At 47.6% G+C, this 19,788-nt stretch overlaps 1 protein-coding gene across 1 annotated transcript in view; it reads right to left on the bottom strand.

The window, feature by feature from the left end:
* Window positions 1-7,714, bottom strand: part of LOC146209818 (sulfotransferase ssu-1-like) — a 37,296-nt gene extending 29,582 nt beyond the window's left edge. Inside the window, exons 1-2 of the mRNA XM_084604194.1 lie at window positions 7,357-7,714; window positions 1,245-1,997 (exon numbers count right to left, since the gene is read on the bottom strand). Of these exons, the coding sequence (XP_084460320.1) occupies window positions 1,245-1,959 (715 nt within the window). The 5' untranslated portion in view covers window positions 1,960-1,997; window positions 7,357-7,714. The remainder of the gene's footprint in view (window positions 1-1,244; window positions 1,998-7,356) is intronic.
* Between the last annotated feature and the right edge of the window lie 12,074 nt (window positions 7,715-19,788).

Below are 19,788 nucleotides of genomic sequence, written 5' to 3'. Positions count from 1 at the left end.
ACGAGGCAGCGGAGGTGGCTCAGCTACAGAGCCACCTCTTTTCCTTCTTCCTACAGCAACAACAACAACAACGTACCACACGCTTTGTTATCAGTCCAGGTGGTCGAAGCCGGCAGCGTTGATGGCACATTGTGAGCCTGCTTTGAAACGCCTAGTAAAGTTATTGGAGTTCTTGCTATAAAACAATTAGCGAATGCCTCGGCTAATTTTTATGGTGATAGCTGCTGCTTCACAAGAGTGCATTCTATATGGACAGCTGCATGTCTACTATAGCGTACGATCGCGCACACTCACATTCATGTGCGTACGGGTATATATGGAGAACTACACATAGGCTTTATTAGGTACAGACAACCGCTATTTGCGGCGTTGAAGGTAAAGAGCATAACTACAAAAGTACAGCGTATAAGCTGCCCTTTAGGGGTTGGCAGCCTGCAAGACAGAACGCTGGACGTTGATGAATGCAATATCCAGAGCACAGGCCGAGAGAATCGCTGATTAAAACGCAGGACGTTTCGCTATCGCAGTGAGGTTATGAAGCAGAGGCTAGCGAAACGTACTTGTCCGGGCCGGCGAGGGCTGAAATCCTGCTCCCTTCTTTGAAGCCTTTATTGACTTCTTCTCAGGGTCTGATCTCAGTCGCCCCTTTTCGGCGCAGCAAGCTAATTGCACTATTGCGGAATAAGTGTGAGCAGTGGCGAAACAGTGTAGAGAACAATATGCTCAGTGAAAAATGTGATAAACATCATTTATTATCAAATCCACCAGCGAAGGGATATCCATGCGTACGCGCTGGGATACGATACTAACTGCTAATGCCAGGCTGCCACGACGACCAGCCCTTAGTCAAATACATGTATTTGTTACAATATTTAGTTGTGATAACCACTGAACACGCTTGCTAAAAATGGCGTAATTAGTAATAATGAATGCTCATGTTCACTAATAGTGTTCGGTAAAGGGGTAAAATTTGTAAATGAATAAACTAAGATATTTACCGTGTGCTCTGTAAGTGAAGGACTTCTAAAACACGAGCCAGAGTATTGTTGCACATAAGAACGACGTTCCAACTGCCGCAATGCTGCTCAAAAATATTAACTGGCCAAAGACAGATTAAATACATCAATGCCACGTTTTTGTTTGAACATCACAAACACATAGTACCAAAAGCACTCTTTGACACGACTTTAGACTGTATCCCTTTAAGCACCAATACGAAAGGCAGTTTAGTTACTGTGGCTTACTTGCTCTCGAGTGACAGCCAAAAGACACCTTGATTGGGGTCGATGTTTCCAACATGGTATCACTGCAGCTGGTAGTCATGGTCAATTCTGCGGTGTGATAGCTCTCCTGAGCGCTGGACGGCCAGGAAGGATCACTCACGCTGCACCACAACGTTTCGCTGCAAGTGTTCTCCACGAAGTCGTCATCAGATTTTTCCAGATTCGGGAAACGTAGTGAACAAGGCGACGAACAATGCGATGACTCCTCTCCATAATCACAATGCTGAACGATATCAGATGTGTGCCCTGGCTCAGAGTTATCTGCAGTCTTGCTAGGTATGAACTGTAGTTGCCTCTTTTTCCGTTCTTGTATATGTTCAGACATGCGACTGCAGTGCTGGGAGCCAAAATAACCGCACGCCTTTGGTTCGCGGGTTACAGGGAGAAACGGCGAGTGCTGCATGGTATCCTGGTATGTGTTCGCACACATTTTCATTTCACTACGTGATGGGTACGGTGTGGACGTGGCTAAAGGACCAAATAACGAACTGCCAGCTGAGCAGTTTGAGCTGTTATCTTCCGACGTTGACGCTGTCGCTGAGCTAACACTAAGACTTGTGCGATAACGCCGAACGAAGAGCAGGTCCGATGCCAGAAGCTTTTCTTCGTTGATCGTGATGCTGTCGTCCTCGTCGATGTAATAGCTGTAATGTGTGGTATCCAAGTCTTCGGCCATTGCATCTCTTCATGAAGGTCAAGAAACAAAAGACGTTGCTGCAATAAAAATTTCAGGAAGCAATTACAATCACACTCTAGGCTATTGTACATAACTTCCTCTCTGCCGCTAGTGCCAATGGCACCGCAAACGATTCACTATTTTATGGCATTTAGCTCACAAAATAGACGCAGCAAGTTGTTTCGCCAGGAATATTACTACAAATTGGGTCTAAGTATGTTTGAACTCTCGGCCTTCTTTACTGATGTATGCGAATAGTGATACCAACAGCCCGTTAAAAGGTTCTGTACCTGATGGTGAGCTGACACTTCTGTCCGGTCGTATGGATTAGTAGCTACACTTCCAGCAGTTCAAATGTAATTTTCCTTTACCTATGGGGGAGAAATTTTGGTGTTTTCATTTTCTTGCAATTTTTTTTATTAATGTTGAGGTCATTAGTGACGAGGAACTGAAATAGTCTCGAAGTCCTAAAGAGGTACGGTTCAGGAATACCTGCCAGAAAGCTTTTTAGTCGCAGCTGAGGTCTTCCTTACCCCAGCAGGGAGGTGCCTTGCAGCATGGATCACGAGCAGAGTTCCAGATTTTAAATACACGCGGGACAGTCGAACGCACGGAGTGTCAGCCTCTTGCAGCTAGCGAAATCCGAGAGACTTTTCGAAGGCGTTAAACGTATTCACTGCGCGCGTAGTACATTTCAATGTTCTTTTGACGAAGAAGCACGCCTTGCTGGCAATAATGGTGATCTATCAAAAATAATGTGAAGTGACTTTCTACCAAGGCAGGTGATTTCCCGGATTGAACATTTTTGTTGGGTTTATAAAAGAGCATTAAAAAAAGGTAGAGGGGGGAGCCCCAGTTCGCTAGTCAAGCCAACGTTTCGACAAGTCTTTATCCGGGCCTGGATTTTTTCAAAGCCGAAAGTGCTCTTCCTAAGACGCAAAGCTTTTCAGAAAGAGCGCCGTGTAGCTATTGCTTCTAAATAATCTGACGTCAAATAGCTGAGCAGCTTATCAACTTCACCTTGCTGACATCGAAGTAACGCGCACATCAACACATAGGGAAGAAAAAACAGGAAAAATTTATGTGCGTGCTTTGACATTGATATCATGTATTACCAACACACTCAAACTGCTGATTTTGTGAATTTTGTGAAAAGTGATTGTGATTCAGTGAAAAAAAAACCTTCACGCTATTTCATGCGTTCCGACGTATTTTCTCATATCGCAATTCTTGTTAGCTACACACGGGTTCAAATAGCACGAAAGAAATGGAACGGGCGTCACGGTTACAACTGCTTTGACGTATTCCTGTCCGCGTTTCTGTGGTCGAGAGCCCGGGCCTCGACCATTTTCTTCGGGTAATGGGCGTGGCAGGTGTCGTTTTCTTCATCTGTTATTCTGTTCCTTTGTCCTTCTAACCTTCTCGCAGAAAATGTTACAGAACTATTCCTCAACAGCTGTGTTCTTTATCAGGACTCTTTGGAATGCCTGTCCCATTACAAGAAAGGCATGTCAGCATCGACCCTGCTTTAGGTGCTCACTCATCATCCACCCACAGTGTAGTTTTTACTGCAGCTGCCGTTTTTTTTTTTTTTTCAGGCTATGCGATCGCCGGCTCCCAGCTTAGAAACACATACCGAAAGAGCATTCATTCCCTCATTGTCCTATTTCTCTCCCCACATCTTCCTCCCTCCTCCATCCTGGATTTTCTTCTTTGCAAGGACAAGCGTATTTAGACCCCCGCCAGTGATGATCGCGCTCCCCAGAGAAAGACAAATTAACTGCTTGTGTAAAGAAGACAAAGAACAGAAAACGCTGCGGCATCGCCATCACCATCGCTTGTCTCCGGCGCCCATCTCGCTCGCGCTAAAGCTGTGCCCTGCGGCTGGTAATTCGATCCTGCTGTTCCCAAAGTACTGCCAGCGCTAGACGTTCCAACCAACCATTAAATCCACATTTCACTTGGTGGAGGTGCTGGGTAACGGGTCGTCGGCGCATTGGCGAATTGGAGCGGCGACGTGGTGATGGCGAACGACGAGGGAGGAAGTCCGGAGGATCAGGGGGTGCTTTTGGAGGACCCGATGGGACTGGGAACTGGGCGGCCAAATAAGGTGGCGCAGGCCGCGCAGCAAACGCCATATTTATTCGGCGCCTGCAGTAGCGTTTAGTGTGCCCAGGGATGCCGCAGTGGTAGCAAATTGGCCTGTTGTCTGCAGTGCGCCATGGAGATGGTGTCTGACGCAAGGGGGGAGCAAAAGCTGTTGGTGAGGACCGCATGGGGGGCGAAGCATAGGCATATGCTTGCTCAGGCGGTGGACGTGAAGTGACTTCGGCATACGTGCGACGCAATACTTGAGGAGGAGCCGGCGCGAATGCTGGAGCGTAGCTCAGTGGCGCAACGCCGGACGGTGAAACTGTGGGCGTGAGTAACAGCATTGAGGGTGCGACCGGAGCTGATTTAGGAACAGGATTAGGGAGGACTTCAGATACATGCTGCTGGATTGCATGGCAAAGCTCCGGAACAAGGCCAGTTGTTGACGACTCCTTAACATATGGCTGTAGGGACAGTTGTCGCGCGACCTCTTGACGTACAAAAGCCGTGATGTCTTCAGAGAGGCTAGATGACTCCCTCTCCGCGGCTGATCCAGCGAGTGATGCATGAGGCTGGCGAATCAAAGCACGCTCCTTGCGGAGTTCGTCGTAGCTTTGACAGAGGTAGATTTCCTTGACCGTATTGGGGCCTTTGGCGATAAGCATGTTGAAAGCGCCGGCATCAATTCCTGTGAGGACATGATTTATCTTAACGGCCTCGGTCATGGTCGGGTCAACGCGGCGACACAAATCAACAACGTCCTCAATATAACTGGTGAACGTTTCACCGGGCAGCTGTAGTCGCGATCGAAGACGCTGTTCCGCGCGGAGTTTTCGGACGGCGGGGCAGCCAAAGACATCAGAAAATTTCGTCTTGAAATTCGCCCAGGTGGCAAAGTCCGACTCGTGGTTTCGAAACCACAGATTAGCGACGTCGCTCAAGTAAAAGATGACATTGTTGAGCTTACGGTTGTCGTCCCAGTTATTGTGACGGCTGACCCGTTAGTAAGTGGTCAGCCAATCGTCTACGTCGTCATCGCTACTTCCACTGAAGGTAGCCGGGTCCCGTTGACGAAGCGCACCTGTGCAGGTGACGGGCGGAGGCAGGTGCAATGAAGTCGGCTCCGTTATTGGGGTAGTCAATGTTCTGTTGCGGGGTAGTCAATGTACCGCCTGTCAACAACGCAAGATTTCTCGCCACCCTGCTGGCCCTCTCCAGCCTTTACCGTGTCCAGCTCGCCCGTTTGATCGCGTGGGAATTGACCTTTATGGTCCGCTATCATGCAGTGCCGCTGGTAATCGATGGGTCATCGTCACCGTCGACCACCTGACCCGTTACGCCGAGACTGCTGCACTTCCCGCGGCGACAGCCCGAGAGGTAGCCCATTTTCTTCTGCACCACTTCATTCTTCAACACGGCGCCCCTCGCGAGCTACTGAGTGATAGAGGTCGTGTGTTTCTTTCCGAAGCAGTCCAAGAGCTCCTGTCGTCTTGTAAATCTATACATCGGGCTACAACTGCGTACCACCCACAAACAAACGGCCTCACGGAGCGCTTCAACCGTACGCTTGGGGACATGCTCGCAATGTATGTTACATCTGAATCGGGAAGCTCCAACTGGGACCAGGTACTGCCATTCGTAACGTTCGCGTACAACACTGCCACCCAAGCAACAACTGGGTTTTCGCCCTTCTTTCTCTTATATGGCCGTGAACCATCTTGTACTCTGGACACAATTTTGTCATACCATCCAGATGCCTCTGAGTACAGTGCTTTGTCAGATATTGCACAGAAGGCCGAGGAATGCCGTCAGCTAGCTCGCACGTTTATCTCCAACACTCAAGGCTATCGCAAAGATCAGCATGATACCGATACCCCTGCTCCCACGTTCCTGGCCGACAGCTTCGTTTGGCTATGCGTTCCTGCCACCAACAAACTAGACACCAAATACCACGGACCTTATCGCGTCTTGGAACGCACATCCCCTGTGAACTACGTCATCGAGCCAGTCACCCCTTCTTCCGACCACCGCCGTCGCGGCCGCGAGGTTGTCCACGTTAGCCGCCTCAAGCCATATTACAACCCTCTGGTCGTCTCTTCTCCCTGAGTCGCCAGGATGGCGACTTCTTCACGCGGGGGAAATGTAAAGAAGACAAAGAACAGAAAACGCTGCGGCATCACCATCACCATCGCTTGTCTCCGGCGCCCATCTCGCTCGCGCTGAAGCTGTGCCCTGCGGCTGGTAATTCGATCCTGCTGTGCCCAAAGTACTGCCAGCGCTAGACGTTCCAACTAACCATTAAATCCACATTTCACTTGAAACGTTGGCTCGGCTTGCGATTTTGCCCTATTTCAGTGCATCTTTCATGCTGCGTAGGCATATTTCTCTCGTTCTGCCCTGAACGCACCAGAGAACACGAAGGCCGATACGAGCACATATGAATACAACTGAACCAATGAAGTATGCTTTTTGTAGATGAAGAAAGCACGCTATGGATAGAAGTTTGCAAAGCGTCATTGATTATGAGCATGGTTTACTGATCATCTAAGGTATTGTGTACAATGTTCAGGGTGAGAAATCCAAGTCACTTGTGTTGGGCGTCGTAGCATAGGGCTCCAGATTAATTTCGACCATCTAGGATTGTTTAACGTGCCCCGCCCTCGGATAGTCTCTTCGTTGTTTTAGTTTTGAATCGTCAGACTTAAAAACGGGTGCTTTGTGTTTCATTTCGATGAAACACTGCCCCTCAGACGGGGTCTGCACGTGTTGGGGCACCCTACTCGTGCACCCCAACAACTTGGGCACGGCTGCATGCTTGTATAGGCAACGGATATCATGGCCGAGCGCATGTCCTCAGAAAATGGCCCAGATTTCAGCAGAGTACGAATTTTAGTGCTTCCGCAGGTTTCAGCCCATTCGCCTGCTCTTTATTGTCATAGGCCGGCACCATTCAGTGCTGTCCACAGTCGCAGGCAATAGCGGGGTTAAAGTGCATTGCGGTGAACTTCGGCCCGAATTTTCGGCGTCACACTGCGTTCAGATAATCAGATACAAAATACATTTAGGCCTAGCACGCCTATGTCGAGACATTTAGAGCTCAATAAAACTTTCATAACCTGCAATATATGTTTCAATCCAGTTCCCGAAATATCGAGCTCGCGAAAGATAAGATTCCGTCCACCAGCTGACAGTCAGCTCCCGCTGGTACGCCAATTTTCCAGCCGCTGAACGTACTCGCACAGGTGATATTTGAAATGGCATTTCGTATAGGTAAAATAAGACAACGGGAGAGACTATAGTACTCACCAGACGTGGTTTCCAATAAAGGTGTCTCTGTCACGGCTTTCCTCTTCCGTCGTTTGCTCGAAAGAATCTCGCAGCGATATCGCACAGCGAACAACACACCGATGCACACCGTTCTTCCGCAGCTAAATAGTGTGGGTACGGGCCAGTTGAGCGAATATCATCACTAGTGCGCATGATCGGCCCGTTCTGCAGTTCGGGCGCGGTACGCGGCGCGTGACCTCGGGGGCGGCTTGATAATGAAGCGACAAGGCAAGGTCAAGCGGACCACCGAAGGTGCTTAGCTCGGGAATGCTGCTCGTGCACACCTGCAACATCGGAATATCTTCAGCATGGGCTAATCAGCCTTCTTCTGTCGTACCAAAGGTGATTATTCATGGCTTCGAAGAGCGTATATAGAATGAAAACAAAGTGTCAAAAATAGCCGTTGGCAGTGAAACTGATGTCTCAAAATGATCTGGCCGGACTAGCAATGCTATGAAAGAAGCAATTTGAGCGATTCTGAGTTCGTATAGCCTACGCGAGGTACTGATAGTACTTAATACTACCTACCTACTTCGGATGAGACAGTATCTGCGATATGTTGCGCAATTCACAGAACATGGCATAACATGATACTGCTTGTTCCGAGTTGCGTGGCACATTTGTCAGCACTTCTGTCTCGCATCTAGATGACAGTAATTTCAAATGCCGCCTGTAGCGCGAAATGTTGCTTCAAAGGAACATACACCTCTCATTGTTAGGTTCCTCCCTTATCCTTTGCAATTATGCGTAAGATACTACTGTACACCTAACACAGCGTGGAACGGGGGAGGGTGAAGGCCTCTCCCATATTTCTCCAATTAACTCGGTTCTGTGCTAGCTGCATCCACTTGACCCCTGTGAACTTCTTAACCTCATCCGCCCACCTAATTTTCTGCCGCCCCCTGCTACGCTTTCCTTCCCTTCGAATCCAGTTTGTTACCTCAAGCGACCATCTGTTATTCTCTCTTCGCACTACATGTCCTGCCCATGCCCATTTCTTCTTCTTGATTCCCACTAGAATGTTAGTAACTTGAGTTATTTCTCTGACCCACTCTGCACGCTTCCTATCTCTTAATGTTACCCCTACCATTTTTCGTTCCATAGCCCTCTGCGTTGTCCTCAACTTAAGTAGAATCCCCTTGGTTAGCCTCCACGTTTCAGCCCCATAGGCGAGCACCTCGTAATATATAATAGAGTTATTGTCCCATCTGTTTCGCTTTGAACAGTCGAGTGATGATCGTCTCATCAAATTCGTCTATGACAGGCGAAGAATTAATATCAGCTCTATAAACAATCCTCGGTAGTTTTAATTCACTACAGTGCTAAAGCCAGCCTGTCTGTACAATAAGAATCAGGTGTGAATAAACGCCAATTATATCAGTGTTTTGACGTCCTTCACACGACCTAGACTTGACGTCGCAGCCATCCCTGGCTTCTGGAACAGAAACTGTTGAGAAAAAGTCAATTAAAAATTTTGTCCTAAACGACGTGGTCTTGCGCAGCGTTAACAAGAAGAAAGATGTATCGGTGGCCACTTTTAGATGGAGGCAGAAAAGTAAGGCGCCCGTGTGCTATGAGATGTCAGCGCACGTTAAAGAACATCAAGTTGTTGAAATTTCCGGAGCCCTCCATCACGGCGTGTTTCATATAGCCTAATATCCATGGGATGCTAAACCCCAAAGCCAAACCAATCCGAAAATGCCTCCAAAATATCATGTTTATACTCCATGAATTGACAATCTTTCAAAAAGACATATCATTTCATGGATACTGTGCCCACTATTAGCGTCGTATGTCATTTTATTCAATTTTATTTCACTGTAACGGTTATGTGAAGTCTAAACTCACCGCGCCTTATCACGTAGTAGTGACGTTAGTGAGTACGATGACGAATTTTGTTGCCGCATAACCTATAATGCTTTGGCATGAAACGCTCTTCGCTGGTTTACTCGTCAATTCAAACCTTTCGCTCACATTACATTTGAGGCAAAAGTATAGTAATGTATTTTTGACGCCCCGTACAACACACCTGTACAAACGTGTATGCCTCGTTACTGTGCGACTTCTTCGCTTACAGCAAAGACAGCTCACTTAAGAAAACTAATCTTCTGCGCATGACCCAGGTTTTTATCATTAGTCGAATCAGCTATTCTACTCCGTGCTAGCGCCTGAAAACAGCAGAATTAGAGAAATTGATGACCTCATTCGCACAAGTGTTAAAGCAGCCCTATATGTACAGTTGCGGACATTAAACGGAGCACGCTTTCCTCTTGAGCTTAAGATCATCTCTCCGACATCGGAGATAACAATAAACAATATTTGTTCATGTGAAAGGGCACTGGCGTCTACTAACGGTTTCAATTATGCAGTTTCAATTATGTCTGCCAGTTTCAATTATGCAGTGCATGAAAATGTTTGAAGGAAATAACGTGCTCAGTTTACTTTTGTCCGCACCGGTGCCTTCACCACGCGCCTCCTGCAGGTGCGCATACATGACACATGGCATGAGATGGCGGAAGTGGTGTGTACCTCGCAGGTAAAGCGGCTCCTCATAACCTCCGCAGGCAGATGCATACTAGAAAAACTAGGTACTGAGGCTTGCGGAGGCGCTCAGCCCAAATTTGAAATAGACAAGACTGTAACGCGATAAGGCACGGATGATACTCCTATTGCCAAGAAAACGCGCATCCCGAACAAAATAAGGAGCATCGAGAAGAAGATGAAATGCTAAATAGAGAATTTAGCCGCTTGCCGCCGGAGGAAGTAATCTTCGTCGATGCTGCTGGAGGCATAAGCACTTTTATGGTTGCAGTGGTAACGAGCAGGTCGGGCAGACCGTTCACCGCGGTCGCCCTGAAAAACTAGATCTCCGGAGATAGCTGAGGAAGTGGCTGTGGCTCTAGCCTGCGCCACAGACGAAGGCACTTTTCATGGTCTGCGACTGCAATAGTGCCTTACAAAATTACAAACGTGGGTTGATTGGTCCCCAGCAGAATAGAATACTACACCAATCTATCTCCAATCTCGCGAACTATACCGCTGATGTGGCCGCTGGCGAACACTGGCGTTCCCGCAAACGAATCAGCCCATACCCTGCCTCGAAGCCTCTACACCGCACCATCGGTACGGAGATGATGTTTCGAGCGGGGAACGTAGCGTCGTAAAACGAAATTCTACAGCTCTATTGACGGAGTAGGCAAGTGGCGGCTGCGCCAGCGCTAACCTTAATTGCAAGCAGGCCGTCGCCTGGCGTCGACTGCAGACTGGCATTCCCACACCCGCTCCTGTTCACCCATATTCTCACGGGGGAAACATCCGAATTGTGTAAAAGCTGTGAGTCGAGAGGAACCCTCGAAAACACCATTTTGGGCACTCCCTTTCTTCTTCGGGAGGCGCCTAAATTTGACGCCGCCGCTCTGGGAGACCTTGCAGCCCTGCCCGGACCCTGGGCACCAGCTATAGCGCCGTCCCGCTGGCCTGTTACGCCTCCAGCCAACAATGTCTGCCGGCCTGCGTCTGAGGCGTGGCGGCCGACATCCATCCCAAGCGACGTAGGGCTGGAGCTCCCTCATCCGCTGGTCTGCATAAAAAGTTCTACTCTCTATCTCTCGAACAACGCTCGAAGATGAAGTTGTTTTACAACGCTTCGATAGGCTTTCCTCTGGCCGCCATGAAAGGCATCGGCTCTAGCGTCTTAATTGGGGACAATGGGCATCCATGGAAGTTTCCTGCCCCTGTCCGCCCTGTCCAGTCGAGCAGAGGAATATAAACCAGAAAGTTCGCGCTTACTAGGCAGCCGCGCCATGGAGGAGAGTGGGAAACGGCACAGGGGGGAAAGCAATGGATTTGGTCTTCAATAAGGGGTCCCTGGCGTCTCGCAATGTGTACCCAGGCGGCACCCAACCTCCTCACTGAGCATCAGTTCGTCTTCATAGCAATAAAGGAGCAAAGCGAGGAACGTTGAACACAGTCTATCTATGAAGGAAAGAAGCCAACAGTCGGCGAGGCCAAGGAAAGCGTTGGGGATGGTACTTTATGTTTTTTTTTTTTAATGTTTACTTGGATAATCACAGAGATTAGTAATGTAATCTGTTTAGGGGAAAGATAATTAAACACAAAGTAGAAGAAAAACATAAAAAACATAAAGTACCATCCCCAACGCTTTCCTTGGCCTCGCCGACTGTTGGCTTCTTTCCCTCATGTATTACAACCACCACCCTCATTTCCCCTTAATTGATCTGCTTGTAGCTTACGGGGGTCTCGGTTCTGGCAGTCTTGAAGCCATAGGTAGCGTAAGAGGGTTCTAGCACAGCTTTCGCCCTCGCTGTTGATCACGTTCCACGTGACGCTGGCGGTAACAAAGGACGTTCCACGTCCACCACCTTGGCTGAAGCTGAAGGGTGGCGCTGGTGAACTCTCAAGGTTCGTATACAGACAACATAAATACCCAAGAAAGTAGCAGGGGGGACAGCGGCCGATGTAGCTCAGTTGGAAGAGCACCGGACGCGTTATTCGGAGGTCGTGGGTTCGGTCCCCACCATCGGCACATTGTTTTTTCTTCTACTTTGTGTTTAATTATCTTTCCCCTAAACAGATTACATTACTAATCTCTGTGATTACCCAAGTAAACATTAAAAAAAAACATAAAGTACCATCCCCAACGCTTTCCTTGGCCTCGCCGACTGTTGGCTTCTTTCCTTCATGTATTACAACCAGCACCCTCATTTCCCCTTAACTGATCTGCTTACAGTCTATCTATGTTTAACACTGCTTTCACTTGGATAACAACGTTAGGTCACTGGCAGTTTTTTTTTTTTTCATTCTACGTATTTGGCATTGGCCACCTTTCTTATACTGCACAAAATTGGGGCGATGCTGCTTTGAAGTGGGAGTATTGGAGCGAATATTTGTTTTGTTTCCTAGTTTACGCTCAGCGCGGCCGTACGCAACTTTTTCACTTGGTACCGCCAGGTGCGCCGAGGTCGTAATCTCCTATGACCTCAATGTTTAGCTCCCGGCAGTAAAATGAATCGTTCCTACAGCGGCGACTATTATATATTTCACCAACCTTCTAGGACGCTGGCTGGTGCCCCTGCCTCAGTCGGAGTCGTACAGTTATCTGTCGGCAAACGTCTGCCCATGAATTTTTTTTTCCGCAAAGGCGTCTTCGTTTGCAGCATTCCTAGTTTTTAGAACTACGTGATGATATCGATCTACCGCTGGCTCTGGCCCCTCCTGTCCCAACCGCAGCTGATATTGTTCGCTCAAACTACGCTTGATGATATGAACGACACGGTGCTCGAATGCGCAAGTCAAGTGGTTTCTTTTGTATTTTATAAGTTTTCTTTACATGGGAACAAAATAAGAGTTCTTGGGCAGTCTTTTATGATCACGATGAAATAAATGAGGAACACTGGCTTAGTGGCCACTGAATGTTTCCTGTAACTGAAGGTCAGCATCCGCCTCACAAAGGGCCGACAGAATTAAAGGATATTGTATGATTTCGATATAGTTAACAGATTATGAAGGCGGAAGCTTTAGAGCATAGATTACACTTAATGTAGAGAACGACATGCAGTTCACAGCGCAAGATTGTATTGCAGTTCAGCTCGCATTATGACTGGATGCGCGGCAGTAGCTGCGACGCTCTGTATACTCATTTCCAGGAAGGTATTTCTGAGTTCGGCTCCACTCGAATGGGCTGTCTTTTGTTGCAACTCGGCAGGTGCAAACTCCAACATTATTGGTTTAATATTAAACTGAAGTAGTCCTGTAGCGCTAAATGAATGGCCCACACAAGGTCTTCCATACGGCTATTATTAGTAGTGGGTTCCTCAAAGTGATTCTCAATTTACAGAAGTCCTACTTTCGAAGCGTCAGCACAAATATGATTGCTTTCCTGGTTATGCAGAGATGTTCCCTAAGCAATCCTAAACTCGCACGCTGCCGCGAATATATTTTAATTTGATTTTAAAAATAACCCTGGCAAGTACTGCGTTTTATTGCGCTAGCAATACTGCGCCAGGTTTCAGCCCGTCCCGCAGTCCCGGGAAGAGCCACGTTTGATCTTGAGCCACAGCTGAGCCGAATACAGCTTTAACCAAGCCGTATGAACATGTCTTAGTGGTCTATAAGGGTAACGTGAATGCCATGGTTCTGGCAGGCTGATTCTGACATAACCGTCCCATGTGAAACGAGAGACCTAAGTATTGCTAACGTAATTCAACCCGGTGTAACCACCGCTAAACCCTAGCCAATTTTTTTAAACCCATCGTCAACGACATCACTGTGACGAAAACTTCATGGGTAAACAACATGACGTCATCAAACAACCGTCACTTGTAAGTTAGCAAAGATTGATTGATTAAAACTTTAATTTCCACCGATTTAGGAGGCCCCCTACTCCCCGCTCCTGGCACGCAGGCCTGAGAAACGGGGGCTGGAACCTCCGCGACTAAGGACTGGCGAATATACATTGGTTATTCGCGGCCTCAGCCGCCATGCGGACGGCTTTCTGCTGGTCAGCGGGGACGTCGCTTCGCAGCAGGGTTACCCAGGCTTCTCTACTTTTAATGTTGTCCCTAGCGCCCGGACACTTAAGGCATTCCCAAAGTATATGGTCGAGGGTCCCCCTCGCTTCGCAGGCTTTACATTTATCGTTTTTTCTCTCATCTATCTGGGTGTGAAACAACCAGGCAGGGTTCGGGAAATTTACGACTTGTAATCGCCGCCAAGCTATGCCTCTTTATTATTTAAGCTAGGATCCGGTGGCGGCATCAGACGTCTTCCTAATCTATAATTTTCGATTATTTCTTTATAAGTTTGCAAACGTTCGTCCATCGCCTGGAAGTCGGGCGGCTCCGCGTTTGCCCGGAAGTAGAGATCTCGGGCTAAATCATGGGCCGCCTCGTTGCCGGGGACGGACGTGTGTGCTGGGACCCAAATTAGGGTGATTTTGTGATCGATTTTAGTTGCAGCTTTTAGAATTCGGGCGGCTTCTTGCGAGACCCTGCCTTTTCCGATATTCCAGAGAGCAGTTTTACTGTCGCTAAAGATCAATCTAGCCTTCGTTCCGACGCAAGCGAGCGCTATTGCGACCTCCAGCCGTGTCTATGTTTCTGCTTCGGATGGTGGCGGAGACGACTGGTGCGCCGCTACCCTCGACTACCGCGGCGACTGCCGCCCCTGATCGGCCGCTTGCAGCTTCTACGTAGGCAACTTCTTTTACTCTGAATTCTTTTGCACTTTTAACCAGTGCTTCTGCTCTCTTCTCCCGTCTCTCCTTGTGGTATTCTGGGTGCATGTTGCGGGGAAGAGGACGGAAAATGATGTTCTCGCGACATTGTGGTGGTAGGGCAACCTTGTCGGCTGTGCCCCTATCTATTTTTCGACCCACCCATTCTAAGATGGCTCGACCCGTGCTCGACCTACTTAATATTTCATGTTAGGCGATTCTCACCGCTTCAGCAAGTTTCGTCCAGCTATTATGCACTCCCATTTCTATTAGGCGTACCGTAGAAGAGGAGATGGGTAGACCCAGCGCCCTCTTGACGCAACGCCTGATGAGTGCGCCTATCTTATCTTTTTCATTGGTCCTGATGTTGAGGAACGGTGTGGCATAGCATATTCGACTTATTATGTACGCCTGCATCAGTCTCAAGAGGCTTCTCTCTTTGAGGCCTCTGCCTTTGAATGCAATCCTCCTAAATATCCCTGTTACTTGCGTCGCGTAGGTAGTGAGTTTTTTTATCGTTCCGTCATTATACCCGTCCTCCTGAATAAAAAGTCCGAGGATTCTGATTTGCTGGACCTTGGTACGGTTTTGCCGTCGACCTTAATTTCAACGTTAAAGTCGCCCTTGCACCTCATTGATTTTGGATTATATATGAAAAGTTCGGATTTTTGCGGAGATCACGAAAAACCCCTTTCGGCCGCGTAGGACACAATGGTGTCCGCCGCCGCCTGTAGGCGTTCCTCTATACTGCCATCGCTGCCATTGTTCATCGAGAGATTAACGTCGTCCGCGTAAATACTGAACTTCAGGTCTTTTATGACTTTAAGAGCGGCAGGAAGGCCTCTCATCACCACTTTAAAAAGGAAGGGGGAAAGCACCGAGCCTTGCGGAGTTCCTTTACTTCCCAGGTGGACAGTGGGGGATTCTATGTCCTGAAACTTTAGTTTTAACGTCCTGTTTGTCAGGAAGTCCAATACGTAATTATATGTCCTCTCGCCGACTCCTAATTCCTGTAGTCCCGCGAAAATTGCCTGGTGTTTTACGTTGTCAAATGCTTTTGTTAGATCTAGTGCTAGAATTACCTTCGCGTCTCTGGATTTCGAGTCAATTATGTCATGTTGTAATCGGAGCATTACATCCTGTGTGCACAGGCCCGGTCGGAACCCGACCATCTCGTGCGGCCACCGGTCGTTTTTCTCCATGCAATTAGTTAGCCTTGTTTGGATTACTCGTTCTATAAGCTTTCCAATGCATGAGGTTAGAGAAATAGGTCTGAGGTTTTCCAATTTCGGGGGCTTGCCAGGTTTTGGAATTAGCACACCCTTTGCAGTTTTCCACTGCTGGGGAAGACGACCGCTACTCCATACTTCTTGCATGTAGTTCGTGAGTGCCGTTATGGAAGCGTCGTCTAGGTTTCGTAGCATTTTATTTGTTATTCCATTGGGGCCGGGAGCTGATCGCGTTTTTAAGCTCAGGATTTCGGCTCTTACTTCCCCTTCCGAGGTGGGCGCGTCGAGGGCCTCGTTCGGTGGGCCCGCGTATTGCCTAAGAGGGAGGGATGTTGTATAGCCGACATATGTGTCTACGAGTTTAGTTATTAGTTTCGCGTCAGTCCCCTCGAACGCGTATCTTGCCTTTGCTATTGTGGTGTTTTACTGTGTTTTCGAACTGTCGGGATCAAGAAGATATCGTAGCAGGCTCCACGTCTTTGAAAGGCTCATGTTGCCCTCCATTTCATCGCACCTGTTACACCAGTTTTGCTGGCAGAGTTTAATTGCATAATGCTCAATTTCCTTATTGTGCCTGGCTATTTTTCGCCTTAGGTTTCGGTTCCATCTCTGACACCGGAGGCGTCTTTCCATACCTTTGTTTGCTTCCCACATGTGTAGGAGTTTCCTGTCGACTGTTTTCGGTGCATCGTTCCCCTCTAGGGTAATGGTAGCGGATTTAACGTGGTGCAGGAGGGTTTCTGCCCAATCGTCGATATTTTCAATATTTTCGTCCATGTTTGCAGATTCCCTAATTTGTATGAATTTCTCCCATTCGATTGCGCTGATGATCTTTTCTCGTCTTTCTTTGACTCCCCGTTTAAGCGTTATTTCGAGGACGTAATGATCGCTTCCAAAGTTGAGCTCTGTGTTCTTCCACCTAAGCTCCTCTATATTTTTGGTGAATGTTAAGTCTGGGGTTGTGTCTTTGCTCACACTGTTTCCCACCCTGGTCGTGCAGCCAGAGTCTGTCTTCACGGTGAGGTTTAATTCGTGAAAATCTTCCCATAACTGCCTGCCCTTCGGATCTTGCCTATTATATCCCAATCTTGGTGGCAGGCGTTGCATTCTCCTACAATTAGTAGGGGGTTAGCTCCGGCTGCCTTCGTTGCTTTGCGAAATAATGTCTTGAACCTAACTTTGCGCTGCTGAGGAGAGCTATATATGTTTAGGACGAAAATACTGGGCTCTTTCTTCCTGCCCGTGATGATTTCAACGCAAACCGCCTCAATGTCACGAGAACTAATTTCATGTTCGATCACCGCTACGTTCATTTTGACGAATGTAGTGACCGGGGATTTTTCTCCCCGAACACTAGCAAACGCTTGATATCCTGATAATTTAATTACTCCTTTGCCAGTTTCCTGTAGGGCTACGGCTGCAAAGACCTGTGACGACACATGACATCTCACCGGGCCGGACGCTTTTGAGTCCTACTATTCAAGGCACTATAGTCCTACAACTGGTCCTGATAATTGTCCTGAGAATTACTTGAGCTGTGCTGGGGCTGTTGTTTGAAGGTTTGAAGGTTTATTAAAACGAAATACAAGTCAATTATAAGTGCATAAAAACGTTTGTACAGTAGGAGGTCACGAAGTAAGACTGTCTGGGGGACCTCCCATCAGGAATACATGAGTATAAATGCACAAGTGTGGCAGAGGATCTAGAAAAAGATATAATCAAATTGAAACCTATTAAAATTTCCGCAATTAATAAGTTACACAGTAGTAAGCGGGCGTAATTTTTCAAACAAGAAAAAAGAAAAAGAAAAAAAAGCAATCAAAGGCATACATCAGCCAAAGCGCAAGAACATTATGAAAAATACAAAAAAATATCAGACATGGAATGGGCAATGGATGGATGCAAGGATAATATGAACGGAAGCGGAGACAGATAAGAATGTTCACAATGACAAACACCTTGACCGTTTGGTGTCGGAGTGGGGAACAGAAAATGCGATTAAGGTAACCTTGGGTAAGGTATGAAGCTGAATTGTTTGATAAGAGATGTTTTTTAGTAGAGTGTAGAAAGTGGGTTGCGAACGGGCGGATTTAACTGCTAGCGGTAATGAATTCCAAGTTTTATGGCGGAGAAAAAAGTAGTTTGTTTTCCGTAATTTGTGTTTACTTTTGGTAGTAGCATATTATTTTGTTCAGAGAATCGAGTGTTATTATTATTAGCGAGGAAAGATTCAGAGAAACAGAGAAACAGAAACAGTTGTTGTTGTGGCTGTAGAAAGGAGGAAAAGAAAATGCACGGGCCTGCTATTGGCTATTGGAGAAGAAGCAGAAGAAGAAGAGCTTCTCGCTGGCAAAGAGACTTAGTATTAGGGCACCGCTACGAGCAGAAGGCGTGAATCGGCTAAGTATTGGGCGGCTAGTCCTCTTTTTTCTGTTTTCCCCTGCGCATTTGCGCTTTTCACCGTGTTGATAACGCTCGCAGAGAGATTGAAACTGTAAAGTGATGTCTACGCAGTCTCCCGGCCAGGGGCGCTCCCCCTGGTCGGCTTTCATTACTCCTCACGATCTACCTCTGGAAACGTTCCAACGATCTGGCGTTCCAAACATTCCTGTGGCGCTGGTGCCCAAGGATGGCGGATTTATTAAAATGAATAACCCTGGGACTGTTCGAGCTGCTCTCCAGGCAGCCTCTACCCTGTATGACTCGATCACAGAAGTGAGGCAGTTTGGGCGTGGCGGGATACTGTGCCGATCTCCAGACCTCAATTGCGTGAAGGATCTGCTTAAATGCAATTCATTTGGATCACTTCAGGTGAGCAGCTTTATCCCTACTCATCTTGCATGCACAAAGGGATTAGTCCGAGGAGTAGACTTTTCTTTAACTCCAGCTGAGACCCTCGACCTTCTTTCGGCGGCTGGTGTGGTAGCGGTGTACCGTTGCAGCCGGGAGGTTAATAATACGCGGGTACCAACAGAGTCGGTGATTGCCACATTTGCGGGAACTTCATGCCCGTCAGAGATAAAAGCATGGCCATTGACCTTCCGTGTGGATCCTCTTGATTCTAAGCCACTGCAGTGCACTAATTGCTGGCGATATGGTCACAGTGCTCGTGGTTGTAAGTCCTCCGTGCGGTGTTCCAAATGTGGCGATGGTCATCATTCGTCATCATGTTCACAACAACACGACAAATGCTGCCTTTGCGGTGGAGCCCACGCTGCAAACTCCTTGGAGTGTCCATCTCGAAAACAGGAGCTGCAAATTTTAGAGGTAATAGATAGAAAACGCTGTTCGCGTCGTGACGCTGTAATAGCAGTTAAGGACCGATTACACGGTTATGCAGGTGTGTCAGCCCGATCAGGTGTGCCTCTGGATGCATCAATCTCAAAGGCGATAATGACTGCAGTGGAAGCATCAATGAATAAAATGGTCGACCGAATAGTTGCTACTGTCACAGAGTGTTTTTCTAACGTTCTGGCAGTTCAGCTAACGCAAGCCCTGCAATCAGGAACAGCCCCTTTCATAGCAAATATGCCCTCTGAAAGCTCTCAACTGCTTGGAAGCACTACTGTTGCTTCGCCTAACAAGGCTGCTCTCCCAGATGACGATGAAAACATTGATGACGCAGAGATGGTAGAATCAGATGTGAGAATTCTAAAACGGTGTGGGTCTCCCATATCCAATCATTCTTCTCCGCGGTCCCAACCAAAATCAAAGAAACATCAGCATACATTAAAGCCAAATGATAATATTTTGGGGCAGGCAGTTGCGGCTGCCAAGATTTCACAATCATAGGGGCACTAAGAGTTATCCAGTGGAACTGTCGTTCAATTCTAACAGCTTCAACAGATTTAGTTTACATTTCTTCTCAATATAATCCACACATAATTATTTTGCAAGAAACTTGGCTAACAGCCGAAAAGCATTTCTATTTACAAAATTATCATTCAT

This window comes from Amblyomma maculatum, chromosome 1, assembly GCF_055883805.1.
Source record: "Amblyomma maculatum isolate TAMU_Amacu chromosome 1, ASM5588380v1, whole genome shotgun sequence".
NCBI classification, from domain to species: domain Eukaryota; kingdom Metazoa; phylum Arthropoda; class Arachnida; order Ixodida; family Ixodidae; genus Amblyomma; species Amblyomma maculatum.
This window is presented reverse-complemented; position numbering and strand designations above follow the sequence as displayed.